This window comes from Porcisia hertigi, chromosome 12 (assembly GCF_017918235.1).
Source record: "Porcisia hertigi strain C119 chromosome 12, whole genome shotgun sequence".
Lineage (NCBI taxonomy): Eukaryota > Euglenozoa > Kinetoplastea > Trypanosomatida > Trypanosomatidae > Porcisia > Porcisia hertigi.
The window spans coordinates 379,136-402,478 of NC_090571.1; the positions used below are offsets into that span (position 1 = coordinate 379,136).

Here is a 23,343-nt window from a genome sequence, read left to right on the forward strand (position 1 = left end):
AGGTTGTGAAAGCAACAACGATCGCATCACTCAGCACCGCTGAATCAGGCGGGGTTCTGCTGGCGTCTGTGATGTGTGTTGCGCTGCTCTTCATCCTGGGGCCGATGGCGTGATGTCCCTGGAGTGGTCTTGTGCAGGTAGAGGTGTTCCCCGTGTGGTGTACACTGACCTGGGAGCGTCCCTTCGCGTGTGTGTGTTTGTGTGCAGCGGAGACGTCTCGCACTGCGCTCATACCCGTCCCCCTCAGTAGTCTGTCGGACTTGCGCTGTGCACGTAACGTATGCCGCTATTGCTTGTTTTACATATATATACACATATACAAACGTCTGCGTGTGTGTGTGTGTGTGCATGTATATATTTATTTTAGATGGATAGGTATTTATATCGAGTTTGTGATATATTCTGTTTCCGAACAGCCGCGCGTCTCATGTGCGGCAGGTGCGCCCAGCGAGTGTGTCGATGTGGTGTGTGTGTGTGTGGGCTGCCCGCCTCGTCCTCTGTCCCACGTTCCGAGTCACCCGTTGTGTGTGTGCGTGTGTTGTTCGGAGAGTTTTGTCTCTTCCCTTTTTTTGTCCCCCTTTGCGCGCGTTGAATTCCCCCTTTTTCTGCAATAATCAGCGATACGCTGCTCCTGTTTTATTCCCACTGTGCTGAGAGAATCTGTGATGAGGGGCGTCGATGTGCTCTGTTGGCGGCCGTGCGAGCAGCCGCCATGCTGTCGAGCGGAAATTTGATGGCGGTGTGTCTGTGGCCAGGCGAGGCCCACAGTGCGCAATGCCGTCGGTTCTTGTGCGCACTGCCCTTTGCCGCTGGGGATGCGGCGCACCGCACAACTGCCCTCTCCTGTCGCCCCTCTTTCTCCAGCCAGGGTAGGGAACATGTACATGCATATGCACACACATGCGCACATCCTTATATCTTAGTTTCTAGTTGTGTGTGTGTGCATGTCTACGCTTCCAGCCGCATGTGCATGATTAGCTGCATTGCTTTTGTAATCCCTGTCTATTCCCTGGACGCCGGCACTCGCGCACCAACAAGTGCAGTGAGGGATGCACCTGCTTGTGTGGCTGTGCGCGAGCTGTTCTCTACCTTTCCGTGTGTGTGATCAACAGTCGGCTGCTGCCTGCAAACTCACCGACATACTGCGGTGTAGTTCGGGCGTGGGTGGTGTGTGCAGATGTTCGCGGATCGCTGTTTGTTCCATGAGCGGTTCTGCCTCAGCGTCTGCAGCTTCTTCCCTTACTTCCCTTGCCGTTCTTCCCCTCCCTCCATGTCCCGTCAGTGAGCCCCTGTTGTCATCTCGCAGGGAAATATTTTATGCCACCTCCCCTGTTTTTCCCCGAGGTGTTGATCTCTAACTGATTTTGTTATCCCCCGTTGTTCCCCAGTTTTCTCCAGTTTTCCCTAGTTTTTCCCCCATTTATCCCTGATTCCCCCTTTTCTCCCCTTTTCTCCCCTTTCCCACGCTTTTCCTCCCCGTCATCACTTTTCCCCGTTTATTTCCACTGAGTTTTCCCACAAATGACAGCGCGAGCGAGGGGCACCCATGTCACTGCGGTCTGCTCCGCTATGCTGCCCCTCGAAGCCCTGCTGAGGGCTCCTCTTGATCGCTGAGAGTGCCGTGGTCGCGCTGGTGGGCCGCAAAGGGGAACATGCGCGCACACGGCCTCGACGAGCGCACGGACAAAACCCCAACGGAGCCAAGGGTGGTGGAGCCTCATTTCTCCCACCCTCTCCGCAGGACACACCGCGTGTGTGTGTGTGTGCGTGCAAGTGCGGGTGTCCACGTCCGCCGTGTACCCCCCATCGCGTCTGCTGTGTCGCTCTCGCTCTCTCTCTCTCGTCTTGTCTCTTGAGCCGGCGTGGAGCGCCTGCCTCGTCATGCGCGCGCTTGCGTTGCCTTCCTCTCCGCGTGTGTCTGCGTGTGTGTCTCAGCGAGGCAATACTGTTCCAGCACGCGCCTGCTGTCTTCTGGCCTCACTGCCTCCGTGCGCACACGCACACACGCACCCTCGCACCCGCACCCACACCGCCACGCACGTCTCTCTCTCTTTCACACAGTGTCTCCTGGCCTTCCCTACCCCCCTCCATGCGCCGCCCTTTTGCTTCTCTCCCATGCGTTGCACGACTCCCGCCTCGACTCTTCGGCTTCCCCTGTTCTCCTCCTCCTCCCCTTTGAGTATTCCCGCAGTTAGAGACTCACCGATCGCCGCACACCAGCACACACATACGGCTTTCTGTTGTTGAGGACCACACGCGCCGCCTCCCCACCCCTTTGCCTCCCTTTCCCCCCTTCCCCCTCTCCCTCCCTCTTCGATACGCTTCACACGGACCCGTCCTGTTGGCGTGATGAGCCGTGTGCAGTTGTCTGCAGACTGTCGCTGGTGCCGAATGCCGTGGTGTGCACGTCGGCGGATGCTGGCGGCGATCCTCGCTGCGGCGGTGGCGTTGCTGCTGTGCTGCAGCGGTGCGCCAGTCGTGCGTGCTGCTGCAGCGAGACGTGAGTACACTGCTGAGCAGCAGACGAACACGCTGACGGTGCTGCGGGCGTTTTCGAGTGCGATCCCTGCGCTGCAGCGTGAGTGGGTGGGCAGGGACTTCTGCAGCTTCAGGTACGTGACGTGCGACGGGTCCAGCGTGCGCGTGGAGGGGATCCCCGTGGAGTACACTGGCACGCTGCCGGAGATGCCATCGGGCGTTGACTACACGAAGGTCATGATCACGCACCTCGACTTCTCTACGATGGGGGCGGCGCTGAGCGGGACGCTGCCGGATAGCTGGAGCAAGCTGGAGCAGCTGATATCCTTGATTTTGGTGGGCTGCGACGTGAGCGGCACGCTGCCCGCATCGTGGAGCGCGCTGACGTCACTGGCTGAGTTGTCGGTCCAGAATTGTACAGGGATCAACGGGAGTCTCCCTGGTGAGTGGGTGTCGATGGCATCGATGCTGTGGCTGAAGTTTGCGCAAGAGCAGCTCAGTGGCACGCTGCCGGCTGAGTGGTCTGGGATGGCCTCACTGAAGATGCTGGAGATCTCCTTCCCAAGCTCCATCACTGGAACGGTACCGCCGGAGTGGAGCGCGATGTCTTCGCTTTTGTACATGTACGTTGAGTCGTCGTTGCTGACCGGGACGCTGCCGCCCGAGTGGAGCGCACTGCCGCGCGTGAGGCAGATTTCGTTCCGGGAGTCGCGAGTGTCCGGCACTCTTCCGCCCGAGTGGGGCCGTTTGAAGACACTGCGTCAGCTGTACCTGACAAATACGCGTGTTTCTGGTGTTCTACCTGTCGAGTGGAAGAGTCTCAGCAGTTTGCAGGTGTTATTTTTGCAGGGGACACGGCTTTCGGGGACGCTGCCGCCGGAGTGGAGCTCGATGACATCGTTGCAGCGCCTTCTTTTTACTCACTCACCCGTGAAGGGGACGCTGCCGGGGCAGTGGAGCGTGATACAGGGTATGCGCTACATATCTGTACAGGGAACTCGCGTGTCCGGAACGCTGCCGCCCGAGTGGGGCTCGCTGACCCGATTGAAAGAAGTGGTGATCAACGGTTCACGAATTTCGGGACCGCTGCCGCCTGAGTGGGGATCGATGAGCGCGTTGGAGGTGGTCACGCTGACAGGGTCGCTGGTGTCAGGGACGCTTCCCGCAGAGTGGGGTGCACTGCGATCGCTTGAGAGGGTGGAGCTGTCGGACACTCAAATCTCGGGGAGTTTACCACCGGCGTGGCGCCTGATGTCGTCGCTGCGGCGTATCGATGCGGCGAACTGCTCCCTTTCCGGACTCCTCCCTTCGCAGTGGGGCTCACTGCGGTCGCTCCGAGAGCTCTACCTGTCCAACACCGACGTCTCGGGCACACTGCCACCGCAGTGGAGCGCCATGAAAAACATCCACACCATTGCGCTGGACTACTGTCAACTATACGGCAACTTGCCTTCGTCGTGGTCTTCGATGGGGGCTTTGACCAACATCTACCTGACTGGCAACAAATTCTGCGGGTGTGTACCTGCCTTGTGGGCATCGAAGCCCGGCCTCATCGTGCACATTGACGACGAGCACAGAGGCGTCGATTGCACCACTGAGAGACTCTGTCCAACGTCCGTCGCCCCGGAGATCAGCACCACTACGACGACGACAGCGAAGCCGACCACCACGACCACGACCACCACTACAGCAAAGCCCACCACTACTACCACGACAACGACGACCACCACAGCCGAACCAACCACGACAACGACTACGACAGCGAAGCCGACCACCACGACGACGACAGCGAAGCCGACTACCACGACTACGACGACCACCACAGCCGAACCAACCACGACAACGACTACGACAGCGAAGCCCACCACCACGACTACGACAGCGAAGCCGACCACCACGACTACGACAGAGAAGCCGACCACCACGACTACGACAGCGAAGCCCACTACCCCGACTACGACGACCACCACAGCCGAGCCAACCACGACGACGACGACGACAGCGAAGCCCACGACGACTACCACAACGTCCGCTCCAAGTTCGACAACCGGTGAACCGGGGACAGTGTGTGCAGTGGAGGGCTGTGTGCGTTGCAACGACGGCAGCACGGCTCTGTGTGCCGTTTGCGCTGATAACTACTACCTGATGGAGGACAGGACGTGCCTGGTTTACTGCGAGGATAGCGCTGCCGCTGCATCAGGCAGGGTGCTGCTGGCGTCTGTGATGTGCGTTGCGCTGCTCTTCATCCTGGGGCCGATGGCGTGATGTCCCTGGGGTGGTCTTGTGCAGGTACAGGTGTTCCCCGTGTGGTGTACACCGACCCGGAGGCGTCCGTTCGCGTGTGTGTGTTTGTGTGTGTGCATGTATATATTTGTATTTATTTATATGTTTTAGATGGATATATATTTGTATCGAGTTTGTGATATATTCTGTTTCCGAACAGCCGCGCGGTATTGTGTTTTTATCTTCCCATCCTCCCACCCTGGGAGTTTCATCAGGTTTCCCTTTGCTTCAACTACTGCTGCCATTTCTTCAATAATCAGCGATACGCTGCTCCTGTTTCATTCCCACTGTGCTGAGAGAATCTGTGATGAGGGGCGTCGATGTGCTCTGTTGGCGGCCGTGCGAGCAGCCGCCATGCTGTCGAGCGGAGATTTGATGGCGGTGTGTCTGTGGCCAGGCGAGGCCCACAGTGCGCAATGCCGTCGGTTCTTGTGCGCACTGCCCTTTGCCGCTGGGGATGCGGCGCACCGCACAACTGCCCTCTCCTGTCGCCCCTCTTTCTCCAGCCAGGGTAGGGAACATATACATGCATATGCACACACATGCGCACATCCTTATATCCATGCTCGTAGTTGTGTGTGTGTGTCTGTTTGTGAAGATCGGTGTATTCGTCCCGACATGTATGTATAAAACTGCATTTAATTTTTTGCTTTCCACTTCCCGGACGCCGGCACTCGCGCACCAACAAGTGCAGTGAGGGATGCACCTGTTTGTGTGGCTGTGCGCGAGCTGTTCTCTACCTTTCCGTGTGTGTGACCAACAGTCGGCTGCTGCCTGCAAACTCACCGACATACTGCGGTGTAGTTCGGGCGTGGGTGGTGTGTGCAGATGTTCGTGGATCGCTCTTTGTTCCATGAGCGGTTCTGCCTCAGCGTCTGTGTCTTCCTCCCTTACTTCCCTTCCCGTTCTTCCCCTCCCTCCACGTCCCGTCAGTGAGCCCCTGTTGTCATTTCGCAGGAAAATATTTCATACCCCCTCCCCTGTTTTTCCCCGAGGTGTTGATCTCTAACTGATTTTGTTCTTCCCCTTTGTTCCCCAGTTTTTTCCATTTTCCCTGTTATTTTCCCGACTGTATCTTCGTTATTTGTTGTCGTTTTCTCTCTACTGAGTTTTCCCACAAATGACAGCGCGAGCGAGGGGCACCCATGTCACTGCGGTCTGCTCCGCTATGCTGCCCCTCGAAGCCCTGCTGAGGGCTCCTCTTGATCGCTGAGAGTGCCGTGGTCGCGCTGGTGGGCTGCAAAGGGGAACATGCGCGCACACGGCCTCGACGAGCGCACGGACAAAACCCCAACGGAGCCAAGGGTGGTGGAGCCTCATTTCTCCCACCCCCTCCGCAGGACACACCGCGTGTGTGTGTGTGTGTGGGTCTGTGTGTGTGCAAGTGCGGGTGTCCACGTCCGCCGTGTACACCCCATCGCGTCTGCTGTGCCGCTCTCGCTTTTGCTCTCTTTCTCGTCTTGTCTCTTGAGCCGGCGTGGAGCGCCTGCCTCGTCATGCGCGCGCTTGCGTTGCCTTCCTCTCCGCGTGTGTCTGCGTGTGTGTCTCAGCGAGGCAATACTGTTCCAGCACGCGCCTGCTGTCTTCTGGCCTCACTGCCTCCGTGCGCACACGCACACACGCACCCTCGCACCCGCACCCACACCGCCACGCACGTCTCTCTCTCTCTTTCACACAGTGTCTCCTGGCCTTCCCTACCCCCCTCCATGCGCCGCCCTTTGCTTCTCTCCCATGCGTTGCACGACTCCGGCCTCGACTCTTCGGCTTCCCCTGTTCTCCTCCTCTTCCCCTTTGAGTATTCCCGCAGTTAGAGACTCACCGATCGCCGCACACCAGCACACACATACGGCTTTCTGTTGTTGAGGACCACACGCGCCGCCTCCCCACCCCTTTGCCTCCCTTCCTCCCTTCCTCCCTTCTCCCCTTCCCCCCTTCCCCCTCTCCTTCCCCCTTCGATACGCTTCACACGGACCCGTCCTGTTGGCGTGATGAGCCGTGTGCAGTTGTCTGCAGACTGTCGCTGGTGCCGAATGCCGTGGTGTGCACGTCGGCGGATGCTGGCGGCGATCCTCGCTGCGGCGGTGGCGTTGCTGCTGTGCTGCAGCGGTGCGCCAGTCGTGCGTGCTGCTGCAGCGAGACGTGAGTACACTGCTGAGCAGCAGACGAACACGCTGACGGTGCTGCGGGCGTTTTCGAGTGCGATCCCTGCGCTGCAGAGTGAGTGGGTGGGCAGGGATTTCTGCAGCTTCAGGTACGTGACGTGCGACTGTTCTAGCGTGCGCGTGAAGGGGATCCCCGTGGAGTACACTGGCACGCTGCCGGAGATGCCATCGGGCGTTGACTACACGAAGGTCATGATCACGCACCTCGACTTCTCTACGATGGGGGCGGCGCTGAGCGGGACGCTGCCGGATAGCTGGAGCAAGCTGGAGCAGCTGATATCCCTGATTTTGGTGGGCTGCGACGTGAGCGGCACGCTGCCCGCATCGTGGAGCGCACTGCCGCGGATGAGGGAGATGTGGTTTTATGGGTCGCAGTTGTCCGGCACTCTTCCGCGCGAGTGGGGCCGTATGACGACACTCACTCGACTGACCCTGTCGCATACGAACATTTCTGGCGAGTTGCCTGTCGACTGGCGAGCCTTGAGCAACCTGCAGTTTTTGGATTTCCAGGGCACTCAACTCTCGGGGTCGCTGCCGCCGGAGTGGAGCTCGCTGATATCGCTGCGGGACGTCTTCTTCGGTGGCACACCCTTGTGTGGCAAGCTGCCGCCAGAATGGGGCTCACTACAGTCGCTGCAGCGGCTCTCTGTGAGGGCAACTGAGGTGTCTGGGACACTGCCACCGGAGTGGAGCGCAATGAAAAACATCCAAACCATCGATCTGGACTACTGCAAGCTGTCCGGGAGCCTGCCTTCGTCGTGGTCTTCGATGGGGGCTTTGAGCAAGATATACTTGACCCACAACCAGTTTTGCGGGTGTGTGTCTGACTCGTGGGCATCGAAGCCCGGGCTCAGGGTTCACATCGAGGCCAAGCACCAGGGCACGTACTGCCACGCTGTGGGGTGCCCGGCGAGTGACGTGCAGCCCGGAGTGCCACCACCTCCTGGGCGTGTGAGCACCACCACCACCACTACCAGGACGACCACCACAACTGTTAGGCCCACTACGACGACAACAGCGAGCCCGATGACCACCAGGGCCGTGTTACGAACTACCGCACCCAACACTGCGCCAAGCCCGTTGACTGCTGAGCAGCAGACGAACACGCTGACGGTGCTGCGGGCGTTTTCGAGTGCGATCCCTGCGCTGCAGCGTGAGTGGGTGGGCAGGGACTTCTGCAGCTTCAGGTACGTGACGTGCGACGGGTCCAGCGTGCGCGTGGAGAGGATCCCCGTGGAGTACACTGGCACGCTGCCGGAGATGCCATCGGGCGTTGACTACACGAAGGTCATGATCACGCACCTGTACTTCCGCAATATGGGGGCGGCGCTGAGCGGGACGCTGCCGGATAGCTGGAGCAAGCTGGAGCAGCTGAGATTCCTGCTTTTGGTGGGCTGCGACGTGAGCGGCACGCTGCCCGCATCGTGGAGCGCACTGCCGCGGATGAGGGAAATCTCGTTTTATCGGTCGCAGTTGTCCGGCACTCTTCCGCGCGAGTGGGGCCGTATGACGGCACTCACTCGACTGACCCTGTCGCATACGAACATTTCTGGCGAGTTGCCTGTCGACTGGCGAGCCTTGAGCAATCTGGAGAATTTGTATTTGGAGGTCACTCAACTCTCGGGGACGCTGCCGCCGGAGTGGAGCTCGCTGATATCGCTGCGGGACGTCTTCTTCGGTGGCACACCGTTGTATGGCACGCTGCCGCGAGAATGGGGCTCACTACAGTCGCTGCAGCGATTCTCTGTGAGGGGAACTGAGGTGTCTGGGACACTGCCACCGGAGTGGAGCGCAATGAAAAACATCCAAACCATCGAGCTGGACTACTGCAAGCTGTCCGGGAGCCTGCCTTCGTCGTGGTCTTCGATGGGGGCTTTGACCAACATATACTTGACCCACAACCAGTTCTGCGGGTGTGTGTCTGACTCGTGGGCATCGAAGCCCGGGCTCAGGGTTCACATTGAGGCCAAGCACCAGGGCAGGTACTGCCACGCTGTGGTGTGCCCGGCGAGTGGCGTGCAGCCCGGAGTGCCACCACCTCCTGGGCGTGTGAGCACCACCACCACCACGACGACCACCACAACTATTAGGCCCACAACGACGTCGACTACAGCGAGGCCGACGACCACCAGGACCGTGTTACGAACTACCGCACCCAACACTGCGCCGAGCCCGTTGACTGCTGAGCAGCAGACGAACACGCTGACGGTGCTGCGGGCGTTTTCGAGTGCGATCCCTGCGCTGCAGCGTGAGTGGGTGGGCAGGGACTTCTGCAGCTTCAGGTACGTGACGTGCGACGGGTCCAGCGTGCGCGTGGAGAGGATCCCCGTGGAGTACACTGGCACGCTGCCGGAGATGCCATCGGGCGTTGACTACACGAAGGTCATGATCACGCACCTGGACTTCTCCACGATGGGGGCGGCGCTGAGCGGGACGCTGCCGGATAGCTGGAGTAAGCTGGAGCAGCTGAGATTCCTGACCTTGGTGGGCTGCGACGTGAGCGGCACGCTGCCCGCATCGTGGAGCGCACTGCCGCGGATGAGGGAAATGTGGTTTTATGGGTCGCAGTTGTCCGGCACTCTTCCGCGCGAGTGGGGCCGTATGACGGCACTCACTCGACTGTCCCTGTCGAAGACGAGCATTTCTGGCGAGTTGCCTGTCGACTGGCGAGCCTTGAGCAATCTGGAGTCTTTGGATTTCCAGGGCACTCAACTCTCGGGGACGCTGCCGCCGGAGTGGAGCTCGCTGACATCCATGCAGAGCATCCTTTTCGGTGGCACACCGTTGTATGGCACGCTTCCGCGAGAATGGGGCTCACTACAGTCGCTGCAGCGATTCTCTGTGAGGGGAACTGAGGTGTCTGGGACACTGCCACCGGAGTGGAGTGCAATGAAAAACATTCAAACCATTGCGCTGAACTACTGCAAGCTGTCCGGGAGCCTGCCTTCGTCGTGGTCTTCGATGGGGGCTTTGATCAACATATACTTGACCCACAACCAGTTCTGCGGGTGCGTGCCTGCTTCGTGGGCATCGAAGCCCGGGCTCAGGGTTCACATTGAGGCCAAGCACCAGGGCGGGTACTGCCACGCTGTGGTGTGCCCGGCGAGTGGCGTGCAGCCCGGAGTGCCACCACCTCCTGGGCGTGTGAGCACCACCACCACCAGGACGACCACCACAACTATTAGGCCCACTACGACGACAACAGCGAGCCCGATGACCACCAGGGGCGTGTTACGAACTACCGCACCCAACACTGCGCCGAGCCCGTTGACTGCTGAGCAGCAGACGAACACGCTGACGGTGCTGCGGGCGTTTTCGAGTGCGATCCCTGCGCTGCAGAGTGAGTGGGTGGGCAGGGACTTCTGCAGCTTCAGGTACGTGACGTGCGACGGGTCCCGCGTGCGCGTGGAGGGGATCCCCGTGGAGTACACTGGCACGCTGCCGGAGATGCCATCGGGCGTTGACTACACGAAGGTCATGATCACGCACCTTTACTTTCGCAATATGGGGGCGGCGCTGAGCGGGACGCTGCCGGATAGCTGGAGCAAGCTGGTGCAGCTGAGATCCCTGACCTTGGTGGAGTGCGACGTGAGCGGCACGCTGCCCGCATCGTGGAGCGCACTGCCGCGGATGAGGGAAATGTGGTTTTATGGGTCGCAGTTGTCCGGCACTCTTCCGCGCGAGTGGGGCCGTATGACGGCACTCACTCGACTGTCCCTGTCGAAGACGAGCATTTCTGGCGAGTTGCCTGTCGACTGGCGAGCCTTGAGCAATCTGGAGTCTTTGGATTTCCAGGGCACTCAACTCTCGGGGTCGCTGCCGCCGGAGTGGAGCTCGCTGATATCGCTGCGGGACGTCCTCTTCGGTGGCACACCCTTGTGTGGCACGCTTCCGCCAGAATGGGGCTCACTACAGTCGCTGCAGCGGCTCTCTGTGAGGGGAACTGAGGTGTCTGGGACACTGCCACCGGAGTGGAGCGCAATGAAAAACATCCAAACCTTTGCGCTGGACTACTGCAAGCTGTCCGGGAGCCTGCCTTCGTCGTGGTCTTCGATGGGGGCTTTGACCAACATATACTTGACTGACAACCAGTTTTGCGGGTGTGTGCCTGCCTCGTGGGCATCGAAGCCCGGGCTCAGGGTTCACATCGAGGCCAAGTACCAGGGCAGGTACTGCCACGCTGTGGTGTGCCCGGCGAGTGGCGTGCAGCCCGGAGTGCCACCACCTCCTGGGCGTGTGAGCACCACCACCACCACCACGACGACCACCACAACTATCAGGCCCACGACGACGACGAGTTCTTCTCCGTCCAGGTAGTTTGATGTTTGAGAAGCGTGCCCATTACACGGCTGTGTGCGTTGCGACAACGGCAGCACGGCTCTGTGTGCCGTTTGCGCTGATAACTACTACCTGATGGAGGACAGGACGTGCCTGGTTTACTGCGATGATAGCGCTGCCGCTGCATCAGGCGGGGTGCTGCTGGCGTCTGTGATGTGCGTTGCGCTGCTCTTCATCCTGGGGCCGATGGCGTGATGTCCCTGGAGTGGTCTTGTGCAGGTGCAGGTGTTCCCGTGTGGTGCACACCGACCCGGAGGCGTCCGTTTGCGTGTGTGTGTGTGTGCATGTTTATATTTGTATTTATTTATATGTTTTAGATGGATAGGTATTTGTATCGAGTTTGTGATATATTCTGTTTCCGAACAGCCGCGCGTCTCATGTGCGGCAGGTGCGCCCAGCGAGTGTGTCGATGTGGTGTGTGTGTGTGTGTGTGTGGGCTGCCCGCCTCGTCCTCTGTCCCACGTTCCGAGTCACCCGTTGTGTGTGTGTGCGTGTGTTGTTCGGAGAGTTTTGTCTCTTCCCTTTTTTTTTGTCCCCCTTTGCGCGCGTTGAATTCCCCCTTTTTCTGCAATAATCAGCGATACGCTGCTCCTGTTTTATTCCCACTGTGCTGAGAGAATCTGTGATGAGGGGCGTCGATGTGCTCTGTTGGCGGCCGTGCGAGCAGCCGCCATGCTGTCGAGCGGAAATTTGATGGCGGTGTGTCTGTGGCCAGGCGAGGCCCACAGTGCGCAATGCCGTCGGTTCTTGTGCGCACTGCCCTTTGCCGCTGGGGATGCGGCGCACCGCACAACTGCCCTCTCCTGTCGCCCCTCTTTCTCCAGCCAAGGCAGGGAACATGTACATGCATATGCACACACATGCGCACATCCTTATATGTTAGTTTCTAGTTGTGTGCGTGTGCATGTCTACGCTTCCAGCCGCATGTGCATAATTAGCTGCATTGCTTCTGTGATCCCTGTTTACTTCCCGGACGCCGGCACTCGCGCACCAACAAGTGCAGTGAGGGATGCACCTGTTTGTGTGGCTGTGCGCGAGCTGTTCTCTACCTTTCCGTGTGTGTGACCAACAGTCGGCTGCTGCCTGCAAACTCACCGACATACTGCGGTGTAGTTCGGGCGTGGGTGGTGTGTGCAGATGTTCGCGGATCGCTCTTTGTTTCACGAGCGGTTCTGCCTCAGCGTCTGTGTCTTCCCTTGCCGTTCCTTCCCGTCCCCCCACGTCCCGTCAGTGAGCCCCTGTTGTCATCTCGCAAGAAAATATTTTATGCGCCCTCCCCTGTTTTTCCCCGAGGTGTTGATCTCTAACTGATTTTATTCTCCCCCGTTTTTCCCCCGTTTTTCCCCCGTTTTTCCCCCGTTTTTCCCCCGTTTTTCCCCCGTTTTCCCCCACATTTTCTCCCCATTTTCCTCCATTTTTCCCTGATTCCCCCTTTTCTCCCCTTTTCTCCCCTTTTCTCCCCTTTCCCACGCTTTTCCTCCCCGTCTCCACTTTTTCCCCGTTTATTTCCACTGAGTTTTCCCACAAATGACAGCGCGAGCGAGGGGCACCCATGTCACTGCGGTCTGCTCCGCTATGCTGCCCCTCGAAGCCCTGCTGAGGGCTCCTCTTGATCGCTGAGAGTGCCGTGGTCGCGCTGGTGGGCTGCAAAGGGGAACATGCGCGCACACGGCCTCGACGAGCGCACGGACAAACCCCCAACGGAGCCAAGGGTGGTGGAGCCTTATTTCTCCCACCACCTCCGCAGGACACACCGCGTGTGTGTGTGTGTGCGTGCAAGTGCGGGTGTCCACGTCCGCCGTGTACCCCCCATCGCGTCTGCTGTGTCGCTCTTGCTCTCTTTCTCGTCTTGTCTCTTGAGCCGGCGTGGAGCGCCTGCCTCGTCATGCGCGCGCTTGCGTTGCCTTCCTCTCCGCGTGTGTCTGCGTGTGTGTCTCAGCGAGGCAATACTGTTCCAGCACGCGCCTGCTGTCTTCTGGCCTCACTGCCTCCGTGCGCACACGCACACACGCACCCTCGCACCCGCACCCACACCGCCACGCACGTCTCTCTCTCTCTCTTTCACACAGTGTCTCCTGGCCTTCCCTACCCCCCTCCATGCGCCGCCCTTCGGTTCTCTCCCATGCGTTGCACGACTCCCGCATCGACTCTTCGGCTTCCCCTGTTCTCCTCCTCCTCCCCTTTGAGTATTCCCGCAGTTAGAGACTCACCGATCTCCGCACACCAGCACACACATACGGCTTTCTGTTGTTGAGGGCCACACGCGCCGCCTCCCCGCCCCTTTGCCTCCCTTCCCCCCTTCCCCCTCTCCCTCCCCTTCGATACGCTTCACACGGACCCGTCCTGTTGGCGTGATGAGCCGTGTGCAGTTGTCTGCAGACTGTCGCTGGTGCCGAATGCCGTGGTGTGCACGCCGACGGATGCTGGCGGCGATCCTCGCTGCGGCGGTGGCGTTGCTGCTGTGCTGCAGCGATGCGCCAGTCGTGCGTGCTGCTGCAGCGAGACGTGAGTACACTGCTGAGCAGCAGACGAACACGCTGACGGTGCTGCGGGCGTTCTCGAGTGCGATCCCTGCGCTGCAGAGTGAGTGGGTGGGCAGGGACTTCTGCAGCTTCAGGTACGTGACGTGCGACTGTTCCAGCGTGCGCGTGGAGGGGATCCCCGTGGAGTACACTGGCACGCTGCCGGAGATGCCATCGGGCGTTGACTACACGAAGGTCATGATCACGCGCCTGGACTTCTCCACGATGGGGGCGGCGCTGAGCGGGACGCTGCCGGATAGCTGGAGTAAGCTGGAGCAGCTGAGATTCCTGATTGTGGAGGGCTGCGACGTGAGCGGCACGCTGCCCGCATCGTGGAGCGCACTGCCGCGGATGAGGGAAATCTCGTTTTATGGGTCGCAGTTGTCCGGCACTCTTCCGCGCGAGTGGGGCCGTATGACGACACTCACTCGACTGTCCCTGTCGAAGACGAGCATTTCTGGCGAGTTGCCTGTCGACTGGCGAGCCTTGAGCAACCTGCAGTTTTTGGATTTCCAGGGCACTCAACTCTCGGGGACGCTGCCGCCGGAGTGGAGCTCGCTACAGTCCCTGCAGCGATTCTCTGTGAGGAGAACTGAGGTGTCTGGGACACTGCCACCGGAGTGGAGCGCAATGAAAAACATCCAAACCATCGAGCTGGACTACTGCAAGCTGTCCGGGAGCCTGCCTTCGTCGTGGTCTTCGATGGGGGCTTCACCCGCCATCTTCTTGACCCACAACCAGTTCTGCGGGTGTGTTCCTGACTCGTGGGCATCGAAGCCCGGGCTCGGGGTTCACATTGAGGCCAAGCACCAGGGTACGTACTGCCACGCTGTGGGGTGCCCGGCGAGTGGCGTGCAGCCCGGAGTGCCACCACTTCCTGGGCGTGTGAGCACCACCACCACCACCACCACGACCACCACAACTATCAGGCCCACGACGACGACGACGACAGCGAAGCCGACGACCACCAGGGCCGTGTTACGAACTGCCGCACCCAACACTGCGCGGAGCCCGTTGACTGCTGAGCAGCAGACGAACATGCTGACGGTGCTGCGGGCGTTTTCGAGTGCGATCCCTGCGCTGCAGAGTGAGTGGGTGGGCAGGGACTTCTGCAGCTTCAGGTACGTGACGTGCGACTGTTCCAGCGTGCGCGTGGAGGGGATCCCCGTGGAGTACACTGGCACGCTGCCGGAGATGCCATCGGGCGTTGACTACACGAAGGTCATGATCACGCGCCTGGACTTCTCCACGATGGGGGCGGCGCTGAGCGGGACGCTGCCGGATAGCTGGAGTAAGCTGGAGCAGCTGAGATTCCTGATTGTGGAGGGCTGCGACGTGAGCGGCACGCTGCCCGCATCGTGGAGCGCACTGCCGCGGATGAGGGAAATCTCGTTTCATGGGTCGCAGTTGTCCGGCACTCTTCCGCGCGAGTGGGGCCGTATGACGGCACTCACTCGACTGTCCCTGTCGAAAACGAACATTTCTGGCGAGTTGCCTGTCGACTGGCGAGCCTTGAGCAACCTGCAGTTTTTGGATTTCCAGGGCACTCAACTCTCGGGGACGCTGCCGCCGGAGTGGAGCTCGCTGATATCGCTGCGGGACGTCCTCTTCGGTGGCACACCCTTGTGTGGCAAGCTGCCGCCAGAATGGGGCTCACTACAGTCGCTGCAGCGATTCTCTGTGAGGAGAACTGAGGTGTCTGGGACACTGCCACCGGAGTGGAGCGCAATGAAAAACATCCAAACCATCGAGCTGGACTACTGCAAGCTGTCCGGGAGCCTGCCTTCGTCGTGGTCTTCGATGGGGGCTTTGACCAACATATACTTGACTGACAACCAGTTTTGCGGGTGTGTGTCTGCCTCATGGGCATCGAAGCCCGGGCTCGGGGTTCACATTGAGGCCCAGCACCAGGGCAGGTACTGCGACGCTGGTGTATGCCCGGCGAGCGGCGTGCAGCCCGGAGTGCCACCACCTCCTGGGCGTGTGAGCACCACCACCTCCACGACGACCACCACAACTATTAGGCCCACCACGACGTCGACTACAGCGAGGCCGACGACCACCAGGGCCGTGTTACGAACTGCCGCACCCAACACTGCGCCGAGCCCGTTGACTGCTGAGCAGCAGACGAACACGCTGACGGTGCTGCGGGCGTTCTCGAGTGCGATCCCTGCGCTGCAGAGTGAGTGGGTGGGCAGGGACTTCTGCAGCTTCAGGTACGTGACGTGCGACGGGTCCCGCGTGCGCGTGGAGGGGATCCCCGTGGAGTACACTGGCACGCTGCCGGAGATGCCATCGGGCGTTGACTACACGAAGGTCATGATCACGCGCCTGGACTTCTCCACGATGGGGGCGGCGCTGAGCGGGACGCTGCCGGATAGCTGGAGCAAGCTGGAGCAGCTGAGATTCCTGATTGTGGAGGGCTGCGACGTGAGCGGCACGCTGCCCGCATCGTGGAGCGCACTGCCGCGGATGAGGGAAATCTCGTTTTATGGGTCGCAGTTGTCCGGCACTCTTCCGCGCGAGTGGGGCCGTATGACGACACTCACTCGACTGTCCCTGTCGCATACGAACATTTCTGGCGAGTTGCCTGTGGACTGGCGAGCCTTGAGCAATCTGCAGTTTTTGTATTTCCAGGGCACTCAACTCTCGGGGACGCTGCCGCCGGAGTGGAGCTCGCTGATATCGCTGCGGGACGTCCTCTTCGGTGGCACACCCTTGTGTGGCAAGCTGCCGCCAGAATGGGGCTCACTACAGTCGCTGAAGCGGCTCTCTGTGAGGGGAACTGAGGTGTCTGGGACACTGCCACCGGAGTGGAGCGCAATGAAAAACATCCAAACCATCGAGCTGGACTACTGCAAGCTGTCCGGGAGCCTGCCTTCGTCGTGGTCTTCGATGGGGGCTTTGACCAACATATACTTGACTGACAACCAGTTTTGCGGGTGTGTGTCTGCCTCATGGGCATCGAAGCCCGGGCTCGGGGTTCACATTGAGGCCCAGCACCAGGGCACGTACTGCCACGCTGTGGTGTGCCCGGCGAGTGGCGTGCAGCCCGGAGTGCCACCACCTCCTGGGCGTGTGAGCACCACCACCACCACGACCACCACAACCATCAGACCCACGACGACGACAACGGCAAAGCCCACCACTACTACGTCTACGACGACCACCACAGCGAAGCCCACCATTACGACTACGACGAAGGTTGTGAAAGCAACAACGATCGCTTCAATGAGCACCGCTGAATCAGGTGGGGTGCTGCTGGCGTCTATGATGTGCGTTGCGCTGCTCTTCATCCTGGGGCCGATGGCGTGATGTCCCTGGAGTGGTCTTGTGCAGGTACAGGTGTTCCCCGTGTGGTGTACACCGACCTGGAAGCGTCTGTTCGGCTCTGTGTGTGTGTGCAGCGGAGACGTCTCGCGCTGTGCACATATCCGTCCCCCTCAGTAGTCTGTCGGACCCTCGCTGTGCACGTAACGTATGCCGCTCTTGCTTGTTTAACCTATATTTATATATATACATATACAAACGTCTGTGTGTGTGTGTGCATGTATATATTTATTTATTTTTTCGTTTAGATGGATAGGTATTTGTATCGAGTTTGTGATATATTCTGTTTCCGAACAGCCGCGCGTCTCATGTGCGACAGGTGCGCCCAGCGAGTGTGTCGATGTCGTGTGTGTGTGTGTGTGGGCTGCCCGCCTCGTCCTCTGTCCCACGTTCCGAGTCTCCCGTTGTGTGTGTGCGTGTGTGCGTGTGTTGTTCGGGGGGTTTTGTCTCTTCCCTTTTTTTGTCCCCCTTTGCGCGCGTTGAATTCCCCCTTTTTTCTGCAATAATCAGCGATACGCTGCTCCTGTTTTATTCCCACTGTGCTGAGAGAATCTGTGATGAGGGGCGTCGATGTGCTCTGTTGGCGGCCGTGCGAGCAGCCGCCATGGTGTCGAGCGGAGATTTGATGGCGGTGTGTCTGTGGCCAGGCGAGGCCCACAGTGCGCAATGTCGTCGGTTCTTGTGCGCACTGCCCTTTGCCGCTGGGGATGCGGCGCACCGCACAACTGCCCTCTCCTGTCGCCCCTCTTTCTCCAGCCAGGGTAGGGAACATGTACATGCATATGCACACACATGCGCACATCCTTATATCTTAGTTTCTAGTTGTGTGCGTGTGCATGTCTACGCTTCCAGCCGCATGTGCATGATTAGCTGTATTGCTTCTGTGATCCCTGTTTACTTCCTGGACGCCGGCACTCGCGCACCAACAAGTGCAGTGAGGGATGCACCTGTTTGTGTGACTGTGCGCGAGCTGTTCTCTACCTCTCCGTGTGTGTGACCAACAGTCGGCTGCTGCCTGCAAACTCACCGACATACTGCGGTGTAGTTCGGGCGTGGGTGGTGTGTGCAGATGTTCGCGGATCGCTGTTTGTTCCACGAGCGGTTCTGCCTCAGCGTCTGCAGCTTCTTCCCTTACTTCCCTTGCCGTTCTTCCCCTCCCTCCATGTCCCGTCAGTGAGCCCCTGTTGTCATCTCGCAGGGAAATATTTTATGCCACCTCCCCTGTTTTTCCCCGAGGTGTTGATCTCTAACTGATTTTGTTCTCCCCTGTTGTTCCCCAGTTTTCACCAGTTTTCCCCCACATTTACTCCCCATTTCCCCCCATTTATCCCTGATTCCCCCTTTTCTCCCCTTTTCTCCCCTTTCCCACGCTTTTCCTCCCCGTCATCACTTTTCCCCGTTTATTTCCACTGAGTTTTCCCACAAATGACAGCGCGAGCGAGGGGCACCCATGTCACTGCGGTCTGCTCCGCTATGCTGCCCCTCGAAGCCCTGCTGAGGGCTCCTCTTGATCGCTGAGAGTGCCGTGGTCGCGCTGGTGGGCCGCAAAGGGGAACATGCGCGCTCACGGCCTCGACGAGCGCACGGACAAAACCCCAACGGAGCCAAGGGTGGTGGAGCCTCATTTCTCCCACCCCCTCCGCAGGACACACCGCGTGTGTGTGTGTGTGTGGGTCTGTGTGTGTGCAAGTGCGGGTGTCCACGTCCGCCGTGTACCCCCCATCGCGTCTGCTGTGTCGCTCTTGCTCTCTCTCTCGTCTTGTCTCTTGAGCCGGCGTGGAGCGCCTGCCTCGTCATGCGCGCGCTTGCGTTGCCTTCCTCTCCGCGTGTGTCTGCGTGTGTGTCTCAGCGAGGCAATACTGTTCCAGCACGCGCCTGCTGTCTTCTGGCCTCACTGCCTCCGTGCGCACACGCACACACGCACCCTCGCACCCGCACCCACACCGCCACGCACGTCTCTCTCTCTTTCACACAGTGTCTCCTGGCCTTCCCTACCCCCCTCCATGCGCCGCCCTTTGCTTCTCTCCCATGCGCTGCACGACTCCCGCCTCGACTCTTCGGCTTCCCCTGTTCTCCTCCTCCTCCCCTTTGAGTATTCCCGCAGTTAGAGACTCACCGATCTCCGCACACCAGCACACACATACGGCTTTCTGTTGTTGAGGACCACACGCGCCGCCTCCCCACCCCTTTGCCTCCCTTCCTCCCTTCCTCCCTTCTCCCCTTCCCCCCTTCCCCCTCTCCTTCCCCCTTCGATACGCTTCACACGGACCCGTCCTGTTGGCGTGATGAGCCGTGTGCAGTTGTCTGCAGACTGTCGCTGGTGCCGAATGCCGTGGTGTGCACGTCGGCGGATGCTGGCGGCGATCCTCGCTGCGGCGGTTGCGTTGCTGCTGTGCTGCAGCGATGCGCCAGTCGTGCGTGCTGCTGCAGCGAGACGTGAGTACACTGCTGAGCAGCAGACGAACACGCTGACGGTGCTGCGGGCGTTTTCGAGTGCGATCCCTGCGCTGCAGAGTGAGTGGGTGGGCAGGGACTTCTGCAGCTTCAGGTACGTGACGTGCGACTGTTCCAGCGTGCGCGTGGAGGGGATCCCCGTGGAGTACACTGGCACACTGCCGGAGATGCCATCGGGCGTTGACTACACGAAGGTCATGATCACGCGCCTGGACTTCTCCACGATGGGGGCGGCGCTGAGCGGGACACTGCCGGATAGCTGGAGTAAGCTGGAGCACCTGAGATTCCTGATTGTGGAGGGCTGCGACGTGAGCGGCACGCTGCCCGCATCGTGGAGCGCACTGCCGCGGATGAAGGCAATTTTGTTTCATGGGTCGCAGTTGTCCGGCACTCTTCCGCGCGAGTGGGGCCGTATGACGACACTCACTCGACTGTCCCTGTCGCATACGAACATTTCTGGCGAGTTGCCTGTCGACTGGCGAGCCTTGAGCAATCTTCAGTTTTTCGATTTCCAGGGCACTCAACTCTCGGGGACGCTGCCGCCGGAGTGGAGCTCGCTGATATCGCTGCGGGACGTCCTCTTCGGTGGCACACCCTTGTATGGCACGCTGCCGCCAGAATGGGGCTCACTACAGTCGCTGCAGCGACTTTCTGTGAGAAACACTGAGGTGTCTGGGACACTGCCACCGGAGTGGAGTGCAATGAAAAACATCCACACCATTGCGCTGGACTACTGCAAGCTGTCCGGGAGCCTGCCTTCGTCGTGGTCTTCGATGGGGGCTTTGACCAACATATACTTGACCCACAACCAGTTTTGCGGGTGTGTGCCTGACTCGTGGGCATCGAAGCCCGGGCTCAGGGTGTACATTGAGGACAAGCACCAGGGCACGTACTGCCACGCTGTGGTGTGCCCGGCGAGTGGCGTGCAGCCCGGAGTGCCACCACCTCCTGGGCGTGTGAGCACCACCACCACCAGGACGACCACCACAACTATTAGGCCCACTACGACGACAACAGCGAGCCCGATGACCACCAGGGCCGCGTTAAGAACTGCCGCACCCAACACTGCGCCGAGCCCGTTGACTGCTGAGCAGCAGACGAACACGCTGACGGTGCTGCGGGCGTTTTCGAGTGCGATCCCTGCGCTGCAGAGTGAGTGGGTGGGCAGGGACTTCTGCAGCTTCAGGTACGTGAAGTGCGGCTGTTCCAGCGTGCGCGTGGAGGGGATCCCCGTGGAGTACACTGGCACGCTGCCGGAGATGCCATCGGGCGTTGACTACACGAAGGTCATGATCACGCGCCTGGACTTCTCCACGATGGGGGCGGCGCTGAGCGGGACGCTGCCGGATAGCTGGAGTAAGCTGGAGCAGCTGAGATTCCTGATTGTGGAGGGCTGCGACGTGAGCGGCACGCTGCCCGCATCGTGGAGCGCACTGCCGCGGATGAGGGAAATCTCGTTTTATGGGTCGCAGTTGTCCGGCACTCTTCCGCGCGAGTGGGGCCGTATGACGACACTCACTCGACTGTCCCTGTCGCATACGAACATTTCTGGCGAGTTGCCTGTCGACTGGCGAGCCTTGAGCAATCTGCAGTTTTTGGATTTCCAGGGCACTCAACTCTCGGGGACGCTGCCGCCGGAGTGGAGCTCGCTGATATCGCTGCGGGACGTCCTCTTCGGTGGCACACCCTTGTATGGCACGCTGCCGCCAGAATGGGGCTCACTACAGTCGCTGCAGCGGCTCTCTGTGAGAAACACTGAGGTGTCTGGGACACTGCCACCGGAGTGGAGCGCAATGAAAAACATCCAAACCATCGAGCTGGACTACTGCAAGCTGTCCGGGAGCCTGCCTTCGTCGTGGTCTTCGATGGGGGCTTCACCCGCCATCTTCTTGACCCACAACCAGTTCTGCGGGTGTGTTCCTGACTCGTGGGCATCGAAGGCCGGGCTCGGGGTTCACATTGAGGCCCAGCACCAGGGCACGTACTGCCACGCTGTGGTGTGCCCGGCGAGTGGCGTGCAGCCCGGAGTGCCACCACCTCCTGGGCGTGTGAGCACCACCACCACCACCACGACGACCACCACAACTATCAGGCCCACGACGACGACGACGACAGCGAAGCCGACGACCACCAGGGCCGTGTTACGAACTGCCGCACCCAACACTGCGCCGAGCCCGTTGACTGCTGAGCAGTGGACGAACACGCTGACGGTGCTGCGGGCGTTCTCGAGTGCGATCCCTGCGCTGCAGAGTGAGTGGGTGGGCAGGGACTTCTGCAGCTTCAGGTACGTGACGTGCGACGGGTCCCGCGTGCGCGTGGAGGGGATCCCCGTGGAGTACACTGGCACGCTGCCGGAGATGCCATCGGGCGTTGACTACACGAAGGTCATGATCACGCGCCTGGACTTCTCCACGATGGGGGCGGCGCTGAGCGGGACGCTGCCGGATAGCTGGAGTAAGCTGGAGCAGCTGAGATTCCTGATTTTGGTGGGCTGCGACGTGAGCGGCACGCTGCCCGCATCGTGGAGCGCACTGCCGCGGATGAGGGAAATCTCGTTTTATGGGTCGCAGTTGTCCGGCACTCTTCCGCGCGAGTGGGGCCGTATGACGGCACTCACTCGACTGTCCCTGTCGCATACGAACATTTCTGGCGAGTTGCCTGTCGACTGGCGAGCCTTGAGCAATCTGCAGTTTTTGGATTTCCAGGGCACTCAACTCTCGGGGACGCTGCCGCCGGAGTGGAGCTCGCTGATATCGCTGCGGGACGTCCTCTTCGGTGGCACACCCTTGTGTGGCAAGCTGCCGCCAGAATGGGGCTCACTACAGTCGCTGAAGCGGCTCTCTGTGAGGGGAACTGAGGTGTCTGGGACACTGCCACCGGAGTGGAGCGCAATGAAAAACATCCAAACCATCGAGCTGGACTACTGCAAGCTGTCCGGGAGCCTGCCTTCGTCGTGGTCTTCGATGGGGGCTTTGACCAACATATACTTGACTGACAACCAGTTTTGCGGGTGTGTGTCTGCCTCATGGGCATCGAAGCCCGGGCTCGGGGTTCACATTGAGGCCCAGCACCAGGGCACGTACTGCCACGCTGTGGTGTGCCCGGCGAGTGGCGTGCAGCCCGGAGTGCCACCACCTCCTGGGCGTGTGAGCACCACCACCACCACGACCACCACAACCATCAGACCCACGACGACGACAACGGCAAAGCCCACCACTACTACGTCTACGACGACCACCACAGCGAAGCCCACCATTACGACTACGACGAAGGTTGTGAAAGCAACAACGATCGCTTCAATCAGCACCGCTGAATCAGGTGGGGTGCTGCTGGCGTCTATGATGTGCGTTGCGCTGCTCTTCATCCTGGGGCCGATGGCGTGATGTCCCTGGAGTGGTCTTGTGCAGGTACAGGTGTTCCCCGTGTGGTGTACACCGACCTGGAAGCGTCTGTTCGGCTCTGTGTGTGTGTGCAGCGGAGACGTCTCGCGCTGTGCACATATCCGTCCCCCTCAGTAGTCTGTCGGACCCTCGCTGTGCACGTAACGTATGCCGCTCTTGCTTGTTTAACCTATATTTATATATATACATATACAAACGTCTGTGTGTGTGTGTGCATGTATATTTTTATTTATTTTTTCGTTTAGATGGATAGGTATTTGTATCGAGTTTGTGATATATTCTGTTTCCGAACAGCCGCGCGTCTCATGTGCGACAGGTGCGCCCAGCGAGTGTGTCGATGTCGTGTGTGTGTGTGTGTGGGCTGCCCGCCTCGTC

The 23,343-nt window shown here is 59.9% G+C and overlaps 1 protein-coding gene across 1 annotated transcript; it reads left to right on the forward strand.

Moving 5' to 3' along the window:
- Positions 1-20,592: 20,592 nt before the first annotated feature.
- JKF63_07522 (uncharacterized protein) lies at positions 20,593-22,950 on the forward strand (the record flags this gene model as incomplete). Its single annotated transcript, XM_067903459.1, has 1 exon — positions 20,593-22,950. The coding sequence occupies one exon, from the start codon at positions 20,593-20,595 to the stop codon at positions 22,948-22,950; it is 2,358 nt and encodes a 785-aa protein (XP_067758884.1).
- Positions 22,951-23,343: the final 393 nt, after the last annotated feature.